Source organism: Sinocyclocheilus anshuiensis, unplaced genomic scaffold (genome assembly GCF_001515605.1).
Source record: "Sinocyclocheilus anshuiensis isolate Anshui unplaced genomic scaffold, SAMN03320099.WGS_v1.1 scaffold2119, whole genome shotgun sequence".
Classification (NCBI taxonomy): domain Eukaryota; kingdom Metazoa; phylum Chordata; class Actinopteri; order Cypriniformes; family Cyprinidae; genus Sinocyclocheilus; species Sinocyclocheilus anshuiensis.
This window is the reverse complement of record NW_015538049.1, coordinates 193,250-204,829: the sequence shown is the minus strand read 5'-3', so window position 1 is coordinate 204,829 and position 11,580 is coordinate 193,250. Positions and strand designations below refer to the sequence as shown.

The 11,580-nt window shown below is 38.0% G+C and overlaps 1 protein-coding gene across 1 annotated transcript; it reads left to right on the top strand.

Moving 5' to 3' along the window:
- Window positions 1–658: 658 nt before the first annotated feature.
- LOC107681792 (uncharacterized) lies at window positions 659–11,246 on the top strand. Its single transcript, XM_016478129.1, has 3 exons — window positions 659–698; window positions 882–2,492; window positions 11,182–11,246. Exons 1-3 carry the CDS (start codon window positions 659–661, stop codon window positions 11,244–11,246), a joined length of 1,716 nt encoding a protein of 571 aa, XP_016333615.1.
- Window positions 11,247–11,580: the final 334 nt, after the last annotated feature.

Sequence of the window (11,580 nt, the reverse complement as noted above, 5' to 3'; positions counted from 1 at the left end):
CCTCAACTTCTTCACCCTCCTCAGACATCTCCTGCTCTTCCTGGGCCAAACCCAGCAAAGCACTGGCCGCTGGATCAGACAATGTTAGGGAAATCACATCATCATCCTCCAGCGGCTCACCCTCGTCCATGGCCGAAGAGCGCGAGAGGGAAACCCCCTCTTTAAACTCATCGGCCAGATCTGCCTGCGATCCCCACGACCTCATTCTCCTCCGTGCCTCAGCAGCGGCTGGTCCTGAACCGCGGGGAGCAGGCGGCTGCCCCTCCTTCCTCGAAATGTGAGACAGACGAGAGCGGAGCTTTTTCATTGAAAAACGCTCTCAGTAAATTACTGACCCTCATGTCGTTTCAAACCCGTAAGATGAACGAAGGTCTTACGGGTTTGAAACGACATGAGGGTAAGTAATATATAACTCCGACTGGATTCGTCTGAAAGAAGAAAGTCATATACACCTAGGATGCTTCGAGGGTGAGTAAAACGCAGCATAATTTTCATTTTGCGGTGAACTAACCCTTTAAGTAAAATGATCTGCCAGTGTGGTAATAAATTTTTTTTTAATGCAAATTGAAAAAACAAGATTATTCGTGGTGTCTATTACTAAGTGCAAATTTACAGTAGCTCCACCCTCCAATGTCACACAAGGTTAAATACGACGCATATGAATAACGGCTTCAGTGGTGTAGGCAGTAACGCGTTGGGTGTGGAAAACTAGCTTGTGATGTGATTGACCGGGTTCGAGTTCGGCTTTTGCCGAGCTCACTCTTCTCACTTTTCCCATCACATATCACATTAGAATTTATTTTCAATAAAAAATTAAGAAAATGTTCTAAAAGTGGAAGTAGAGTGTCTAACGAGTGTTTAATTGAATTCTTTCTCCACAGAAATTCTGACATTTGCCTCCATATTTTACAGAAAGCCAAGGTTTCCACCACACATACCAACTCTGATTGACCAAGGTCCTCCAAAACTATTCCGTCTACATACAGAGAGAAAATTGCTTGATGAAAATGGAAAAGTCAGAAAATGGACTTATGGGGAAAAAGATGTCAGAAAACAAAACGAAATTGTTCTGCTGTTGGGAGAGACTGGCGTTGGCAAGACTACTCTTGTCAACACGATGGTCAACTACTTACTGGGAGTGAAGTTTGAGGATGAAATATGGTATGAAATTACAGAAGAAACAGCTGGAGATCAAGCAGAATCACAAACCTCTGAAATCACTGTGTATGAGGTCTTTCCTGTAAATAGTCACATGTCTCTCACCATCATTGATACTCCAGGCTACGGAGACACTAGAGGACTGGACAAAGATCTGGAGGTTGCTGAAAATTTAGCTACTCTGTTTCAGAGCAATGATGGAGTTTGTGAAGTCGACGCTGTGTGTTTTGTGATTCAAGCATCTAAGAATCGTCTCTCAGACAGACAGCATTACATTATCAGTTCAGTTCTCTCTTTGTTTGGAAAAGACATTGTGAACAACATTGTGTTTTTAATCACACACTCTGATGGTCTGCCACCCAAAAATGTACTTGATAGCATTAATAAAGCTAAAATCCCCTGCAGACGAGACAAAAGTGGCCAACCTGTTTATTTCTTATTCAACAACCGGCAGGCTGAAGCCCATCAAAATGAGAGACGTTACATTCGTGCTCAAAGAGATGCCTGGAAAGACAGCATGGAAGAGATGAAGCAATTCCTTCAGTCTCTGAATGAAATGAACAGAAAAAATTTAGAGTTGACTTCAGATGTCCTGATGGAGCGCATTCGATTTGAAGCAACTATCTGCAACTTACAGCTGCGAGTTCAAGAAAAAGAGTCAAAGAAGTCTGAAAAACTTCAGATTCAGGAGGCAATAAGAAAAAACAAGGAAAAGATTGAGAGGTGTAAAAACTTCACCATTAATGTCAAAAAGGCTGTCAAAATGAAGGTGCCCATTGAGAGCAAGTCATGGAAGAATAAGAAGGCGACGACCTGCACCGTCTGTGAGGAAAACTGTCATGAGTTTGACTGCTGGTGGGTTTCTGATCCCAGCAAATGTGAAGTCATGAAAAAAGGCTACTGCACCGTGTGCACAGGGAAGTGTCATTACAGCAAACATGTCAGAGAAAACAAGAAATATGTCATTAGCATCCTAAGCACAACGATCGAGTTTGATGATTTTAGAAAGGAATATGAAAAAGCCCAAGAACAAACAAAGACATATTTGTTTTTAATGCAATATCTTGATAAAGATCTGAAGAAGATTGAAAAACAAAAGTCAAATCTTCTGTCCGAAGCTTACCAGACCATCAAGCATCTGTCTCAGATCGCATTAAAACCAGACTCTGCCTTCACTCTTCAGCATCTCGACTTCTTTATCCCCAGAGTGAGGGAGGCTGGGAAAGAAGAATGGGTCCGAGAGCTGGAGGAGATGAGGAGGAAAGCTGTAGCTGATGAAGCCAATAATGATGCTCTGAGTTATCTTAAATGTGGCCTGACAAAACTTTTCTTAGGTAGGCAATGAACAAATGCAGAGAGGACAATGAATGAAACAATAAAAATTAAGACTGATTATAATGCTAAATCAATGCAGGTGAGTATCTGTAGACTTGAAAATAAAAAGAAAACAGATCGCAGTTGATTAAGTTGAAGTTAAGTTTCATGTCTGTTTATAGTGTTTATTTAAAAAAAAAGAAAAAAGGCAAGCCTGGTAACACCTCCAATCTGTTAGTTCATGTACTGTAATAACAAATACATTTTGGGTACTGGATGATAGCTTTACTTAACAGAAAACTTTGCAACCACAAACGGTATTTGGTCACTATTGTGTAATTTCTGATTGAGCCCTTCTATATTTTATGTGCATCATTTTATTTATTTGACGTTTTATGTTATTTTTCTTGAGTTTATCATCATGCCTGTCTCTTAAAAAAATAAATAAAAAATAAAATCTTATTAAATAAAACTAAAGTTGATACAGTAATATTTATAAGACATTGTAAAATCTGCAGTTTTTCATTGTTTTTTTGTTGTATTTCAGCCAAGATTTCAATGACCAAACTGTAACATGCAAAGTGAGCAGGTAGAGGCGAGGATCTAAATGTGAGGAGTATTTAATAGAAAAGCAGCAAAACATACCAAAAACAGCCTTGGTAGCTAAAACAGAGCCATCAGGGGACACGAGGGGTTCAGAAATGGTCTCTGTGGCCACGACCTAGCTGTTAGGGGATGCACAGAGTTCTGCAAGCAGTATCCATGGCAGTTGTAGTGGCGTCAGAAAACATAGAAAGTTCGAAAACGGCGTCTGCTGTCACAAAAGGGGGTTCAAGGGACATAGAAACTTCAGGAAGGGCTTTCCTGGCCAAAACAGAGGCATCAAGGGACACAGAGAGTTCAAAAACAGCGTCCACAGCCACAACAGAGGCAACAGGGAACACAAAGTTCTGAGGAGGAAGCCGCCACTGTCTTGTGAGAAACTGCCGAGGTATGCACAGCCCACACACAAAATGGCCGTAGCCATCACAGGGAGAACAGAAAACAAAATGTTTACCTCCGAAACAGATGGCGATGTGGCCGGCAAAGTAGAGAGCGTAGGGCGGCTATTTGGGAAAAGGGAGCAAAGAATACTCACAGGGTCCCAATTAACTCCCGCTAGATCCCTTTTAGGTCAGTCAATATGTAACATGCAAAGTGAGCAGGCTGAGGCGAGGATCTAAGTGTGAGGAGTATTTAAAAAAAAGCAGCAAAACATACCAAAAACACTGGGAACCAGGGAACACACATAACACATCTCTTTGGCCAAGCATTCAAATAATGCTTAAACGCTTTGCTAGTGCTCGCCATAACGATAGGAATATAGATCGCTCTTACCATGGAAATGCACGCTTCAAACAAACCGGTCAGTGAAGATGAAGAAGAGAATGACGTTCTCCCGGCGCCTATTTATACTATAGTCGCACCGGTAGTGACGTCATGGGCTGTCGCCGGCCAACGTGTTGTTGGGGTTTTTTTTTCAATGTATGCTTCAGACACGGGTCACGAAGAGGCGTTCCCCATAGCGACCGCTAGAGGACGCAGTGTCTCGTTCCCTACTTAGGGAACCATGGTTACATAAGTAACCTGAGACGTTTTTGCTTATGTGTGTTCCCTGGTTCCCAGTGCTTTTGGTATGTTTTGCTGCTTTTATTTAAATACTCCTCACACTTAAATCCTCGCCTCAACCTGCTCACTTTGCATGTTACATATTGACTGACCTAAAAGGGATCTAGCGGGAGTTAACTGGGACCCTGTGAGTATTCTTTGCTCCCTTTTCCGAAATAGCCGCCGCATTGAAGAGTACGTAGAGGAGTTTCTTGCTTATTCTTACCTTGTGCCATTGGAGGATGTCTTTCATATGGACTGTTTTTGGAGCGGGCTGGAAAATAATATCAGCCAATTGATGCCAGGGGAGAACCCAGCTGGACCCTGAAACAGTATGTGGACTTTTCTCTTCTGCTGAGCGGATCCTCCTTCACTGTGGGCGAGGTGGAGGAGGACCCGACGCCTAAATATTTTTTTGGGTGGGGGCTATACGACCCAAGCTCAGGTGTTTCTCATGGTTAATGAGAAACACCTGGGGAACCTAATCACGGGGAACCAATAAACGAACGGATTACAGACTACAAACAAAGCACAGGAAACACTTCAACATAACATATATATATATACATATATATATATATATATATACTGTATATTCCTTTCAAACCACCTATGCAAAAATAACAATTTATTCCTAGAAGTAATAAGACAATTGTTCCATAAAAGCATTTTATGTGGAGAAAAGTTGTGATGGAAACAAATTTCCCAAGCCAATAATACCTGCTGGTGAAATTTAGATAATTTAATAGGTAACTTTCCTGGAAGAAAGTTACATTTCAGAAGAAAAGATAACTCTCCAAGTTTTTGAAAGATACATTGTGGGATAAAGAACCACATAGAATTATAATTTTTTTTAGACCATTTCTTAACCAATTAAGTTTAAAAGTATTGTTAATGTCAAAAAAAATCTATCATCTCTAAGCCACCTTCTACTCTTTTGCCTGATATAATGTCCTTTTTTTAACTGGTAAGGTTTATTTTTCCATATAAAATCTAAGAAGGATGCATTGATATCTTTGGAAATTTCATCACTAACATACAGTACATGGAAAGAGCAGGGTAAACAAATCTAGAAAGGCCTTCAACTTTGGACAGTAATACTCTCCCAAAAATGGTAAGATCCCTTTGTAGCCAATTATTTTTTACATAAAATTCAATTGTGCACATGTAATAGTATTTTTAGAAATATAGATTCACAGATATTTAACAGAGTCTTTTACTGGAATACTTTCAATAGATAAGTCTATAGACTCGTGTATGTATAAAATTTCACATTTATGAAGATTAAGCTTTAGACCAGAAGATTTAGTGAATTTGGTAATACAATCCAGGGCTGTTTTATCTTTCAACAATAATGCAGTGTCATCTGCCAGTTGAGAAATGTTGACTTCTCTATCAAATATTTTTAATCCCAAAATGCTTTGATTGTATACAATTTGAATAGAGAGAAGTTCAGCAACTAATAAAAACAGAAAGGGGGACATCGGACAGCCTCGGCGTACACCGCGATGGATTCCAAATCTTTTAGAGGTTCCCATATTCAGAATAATAGAACTATTAATATCCTTGTAAAACACTTCTATCATATAAATGAAATTATTCCCAGACCCAAAAACTTTCAGAGTGAAGTAAGAAGCCATGTTCAGTTGTATCGAAGGCTTTACAAAAATCTAAAAACAAAATAAGAGCCCCTTACTCTATCAGGTCAGAATAGTCTAAAAGGTCAAAAATAAGACGAATATTGTTACTAATATGTCTATTTTTCATAAAGCCTGTTTGAGATTCATTAATAATTTGATCTAGTCCTGATTTTAATCTTCTAGCATATACTAATGCAATCAATTTGTAATCTGTATTCAAGAGCGTGATAGGTCTCCAGTTATCAATATCCAAGTGATCCGTATCTGGTTTAGGGATCAGGGAGATTAAGCCTTGTTTCATAGTTGTCGCCAATTCCTTCTTTTTAATACAATCATTGAACATTAAGAAAAGTGGCTCTTCTAAAATATACCAGAAATGGTTGGTAAAATTCAATCGAAAGTCCATCAGGTCCTGGACTCTTACCTTTGTTCATATGTCAGAGAGCTAACTGCAATTATTCTCTTTTAAGATCAGAATCACAAATATTTTTAAAGTCATTATTTATCAAAGGAATAAAATGTTGAATATTATCAGTAAATGCTTTGCAGATATCATAATTAAAGTCAGATTGATATAATTTTTCATAAAAAGAGCTAACAAATTCTGATGTTAATTTAGGATCCTCACAAAAGGAGTTATTAATACACAATGCTGACAATGATTTTCTCTTAAAATTCCTTTTTTCAAGGGCAAAAAAATATGCTGTGTTTCTCTCGCCCTTTTCTATCCACTTAGCTCTTAAGCGCACGAAAGCTCCATTAACCTTGTTAGTATACAAGTCATTAAGTTTTGCTTGTAAAGAATGGAGCTCACTATCCTGTATTGGGGAGAGAATCTGAACTTTCCAAAGATTATCAATTTTATCCAACAATTCTGTTTCCATGTGGTCTCTATACTTTTTTATTTCCTTACTTCGTTTAATAGCCAAATGTCTGGATTTAAATTTAAATATCTCCCATTTAGAGACACAATCTGTCATCTCTGAATTAAATATATCGGTGGCTAAAGCTTGAATATTTTTTATGAAAATTCTGTCTTCTAAAAGAGAGTTATTAAATTTCCAGTAGCCACAGAGGCTGTTAGAAGTCTGAACAGTCTGCAAGGACATATCAATTAAGAGATTATCCGTAAAAGGAGCATAATTATGGGAAATGTTTTGAACATGTAATAGATTGGATGAAAAGAGGAATAAATCAATTCTTGATTTTAAAGACTTTGATACGTTACTCCATGTATATTCGTATGCATTGCTATTGAAGTAACGCCATGAATCAACTAAAGATACGTCTTTACATAAGGAATCAATGATATTACAACTTTGAGAGTAGGGACGCATTTTCTGTGGAAATCTATCCATAAAAACATCAGGAACTTCGTTAAAGTTACCAGCAATGATTAACTTGGCATTCGGGGGTTGTTTTCAGCATGTTACATAGTATGACAGAAATATTAGCAAAAAAAGAACTGTTCGCAGTATGAGTGATAAATCCATAAATATTTCAAATTATAAATATAGCATTTTCTGATTTAACAGTTAGTATAACCCATCTACCATCAGGGGAAGTCTTGGAATGAAGAATATCTCATTTAAACTCATGAATCAGGGCCTGTATTCACAGAACATCTTAAGGCTAAAAGTAGCTCATAACTCGCCGATTTAGAAGAAAATCTTAAAAATAATGGGCGTGTCAGTCCTAAATTTAGGACTCCTAAATTTTTGTTGTAAGAGTATTTCACAAAGTGTTTTAGCACTAAAAGTAGCTCCTAAATCTGTGAAACATTAGGAGTAGTGAAGTGGACTCCTAAGTCACCAAGACCAAATCTGAACTATCCTAAAATGGCTGTTGCCAGCAATCTACCTCGGAATATAAACATTTTAGAAACATTTGACGATAATGAGCTTTTAAAAAGGTATCGGCTTTGGTTTGTAGGTTATCCCAACTCCAAATTTTTGATTATATCCTTAATATATAGCTGTTCTCGCATCCAGTTTGGTTTTCTTTTATGTTTGCATGTCTTACTATCAGCCGTGATTATTCTACTCTGCTAATTAAAAGGCAGTTTATACGTACATTACCAAAATTTTATGAGTCGCTTAGTCGCAGAAAAAAAAAATCCACATGAAGTGGCGAAATCACGCAGTCCGTGACGGACAAATCGTTAACGGCTGGTCTATGTGGTAATATAGTACATCGGGCAGGACAGCCATATGCTCTCATACATTCATCGACCTCAAATATGGCTTATCATCTGAAAAATGTATGTAGTAGCAACTTTTCATGGCAGCTCAATCTAATGTTAGCCTAGAAAAAAGTGCGCTGCTCACCTGTTTGCAGCGGCGTAAATTTTGGCTAATAGTTGGGGGGACAATATACATAAAATTTCTCAAGAGCAATTTTTGAAGGGGACACAAATAATACAGCTAAAATTGTACTTGTAAGGATATTTATATACAGAGGGAAAGCCTTACTACTATTAGTGTAGCTGGGAGACCGTGCCAAATTAGACGACTTAAAGCTGTTGTCTCGTGTCCGTTGTAGACATTACTATTTGTCACAGTGTTGCCAAGTCCATGGTTTTCACGTGGAATTGGGCTACTTTATCACTTTTGCCGCGGGTTGTTTTTCATGTCCGCGGGTTGAAGCGACCCCAATAACGTGTATTTTAGTCCATGGAATGCGATTTTTACTGGTGAACCCCCTCGAAACGCAGTTAGTTTGGGATAGTTTTGGGATAGTTTTGAGTAGCAATTGGGCGGGTTTTGTTGTGAAAACCTGGCAACCCTTTCCGTCAAGCAGGTGACGTTATTATTGCTAACATAGCGGACTCATCGAAAAATACATCATAAAGAGAAAATAATCACTTCATCTGATGTTTAAGTGAATAAAATAGACAGCCTTACTTACTGGAGTTCCACAATATTGACTTTGTTCTCTCTCACCGGACTTGTGTGTAGGTGATGTAAAAGAGGAAAGCAGGCATTTGGACCAAAGCACTGTGACGGAAGGGAGGGGGAGACTCAAAATGTTTCTAAATTTAAAACACATTTTTGCCCTTTTTGTGTTGTTTTACTACTTACACAATTATTTAAAGTATAAAACATTGTTATTTACAATACACAGCGTGGTTTTTAATCATATTTTTAGGGGGGACAATCCTCAGATGGGGGGGTCCTGTCCCCCCCGGGATTTCCGCCTATGCGTGTTTGTGCAGAGTGTGGAAGCTGAACAGTAGCGCGCTTGGGCTACTGCATGACAGATGGAGGCGTTGGTGCGATCATTGGCTCTTAAAATACTTCGTCATTTTTGGTCATACAGGTAAGAGCAATGCATCTTTTGTATCTGTAAAGACTCTACGTTTATTCATGTGTACTCAGAATAACAATGAAACGTTGCACTTTTAATGGAAGCAAACAGGATGCGCTTTCTGCCGTCTCGGTCTGCCGTCTCGGACTCTGTGAACTTGAACGCGTCACTTCAAAACTCCGTGTATGCTTGCCTTATTACAGACATGAAAAATATATCTATAGACAGTAAGACTTTTAAAAGAAAAAAATTCAAATAGAAAACAAATATTCTCAGATTTTGTAATCCATATGAAACATGCATACAGGCGCATACTGCGGAGATGATGAGTCAGTGTCGCCGACTTCATCTCTTAAACCGAGAATAGAAAGCACTAGTGTAACAATAAATTATTAAAACGTTAATGCAGTGTACTTGCTGTTTTTCATAATTTTCATAATTATTATATTTGCCGGTGCACTGTGGCAAGCCTTTTTTGCTTGCGCTTGAGCGCTTATTAGGCTATGTAGGCAATTAAGGCTCATTATTATGATTTATATGGCTATTAATAAAAGTGCGACTAATAGTTATGAAGGTATTTTTGGTGCAAAACAACTGAGTGTCCGTGACAGCGGAATTTGTAGTTGTAGAGAATAGCCACACATGTGTATCGGTAAATTTGAAGTCACAGACAAAAGTTGCAAAAAACTCATATGCTCACATGTTTTGCTACTATTGCTGGAGTGAATATGGTGCAAAACACATTCACACACCTGCATCAAAAAATGTGAAGTCACTGACAAATTTTGTACATCCGCAAATCAGTTTGTGAATTCTTGCAATGAGATTTGCACGCTTGTAGAATGTTTTCTTACATATATATTTTTTTTCTTGGATGCTTTTTCTAGCACAAACACAAGTGCATAACTACAACGGCGTGAATCTGCTGCTACGAGTCTGATAGGCGCCCAAATGAGCTCTTCTGATTGGCTGAAATTCTCTGCTCTCTGAACAGTGCCCGCCGTTACCTCTACAGATGCACAAATCACTTTTGCACCATTTTTCACACATATATGTGGTGCAAAAGGGAGAGAGCATGAAACTTGTCATTTGCAAGCGAAAAACAGTGTTTGAGACTCGTAGCAGCAGATTCACGTCGTTATATTTATGCACTTGTGTTTGTGCTAGAAAAAGCATCCAAGAAAAAAAATATATGTAAGAAAACATTCTACAAGCATGCAAATCTCATTGCAAGAATTCACAAACTGATTTGCGGATGTACAAAATTCGTCGGTGACTTTTTTTTTCGGTGACACATTTTTTGATGCAGGTGTGTGAATGTGTTTTGCACCATATTCACTCCAGCAATAGTAGCAAAACATGTGAGCATATGAGTTTTTTGCAACTTTTGTCTGTGACTTCAAATTTACTGATACACATGTGTGGCTATTCTCTACAACTACAAATTCCGCTGTCACGGACACTCAGTTGTTTTGCACCAAAAATACCTTCATAAATAGTCGACTGATGCTTAAAATGAACGACTTCTTTATTTGAATGTGGCAATTAACATTTTTATTTTAAAACCTTTATTTGACTATGGCAACATAATATTGCGCTCTACAATATTTCTATAAATACATCTCTGACAGAGACTATCAGCCAATCACTGTGTGCATATTAGTAAGGATGCTGACATCATCCATTGCAACAAGGTCAACCCCACCCTTACTCTTAGCTTAAGACTTCTGTCAATTCCTTAGTAAAAGTTTGTCTCAGCAGCTTTGTGAATAGGTTTTAAGAGAAACCTCTTAGCTAAAAACTTTTACTGCTATTTAGGAGAACTCTTAATGTTAAGATAAAATGTTTTGTGAATACGGGCCCATAAAAAGAACACCAGCTGAATTATTTGACCCATGACTAAAATAAATCCTATCACCCCATTGAGCTTTCCAGAATTTTGTGTCAGCATCAGAAGAATGTGTCTCTTGTAAAAAAATAAAATCTGCATTATAACGTCTACAAAACAGGAAAATAGCCTTTCTTTTAGTGTTGTCTCTTAATCCCCGCACATTTAAATAAATTATTTTCAGATGATTAAACTGAAATTTGTCCATAAAGTATATGTAAATTAAAGATGAACAAAAAAAATTACAGGAAAAAAGGAAGGAAAAGGAAAACTGTGATCCCAAAGTACACTAAACACTTTTAACTTGGAACTGCTGTAATGCTGTTTTGTACAAGAAGAATTGAATAATCATTGGAATGTGGTTAAAAGTCCTTAAAATAACGGCAACATTTCAAACTAGGCAGACGTGCAGTAAAAGTCGAACCTGGAATGCAGTTGGAAACTCTAGAAGTAATTTCAAGGATACTGTGCTGAATTAGCAGGAATTCTCTTATTGTTAATAACAGCAAAGGCACCGCTGAAACCGGCCTTCTTCCCTTCTTTTCAAGCCGCCTGGACAAGTGGCCAGAGTTTATTCCGACTTTCAATGTCCGCTTTGGAGAGAAATTCTTTGATGTGGAGACCATT

Coding starts and splice junctions, on each gene's coding strand:
- LOC107681792 (XM_016478129.1), top strand. CDS start 659: ATGAATAACGGCTTCAGTGGTGTAGGCAGTAACGCGTTGG. Junction 699..881: donor TGTAGGCAGTAACGCGTTGG/GTGTGGAAAACT, acceptor CTTTCTCCACAG/AAATTCTGACATTTGCCTCC. Junction 2,493..11,181: donor CCTGACAAAACTTTTCTTAG/GTAGGCAATGAA, acceptor TGTAAATTAAAG/ATGAACAAAAAAAATTACAG.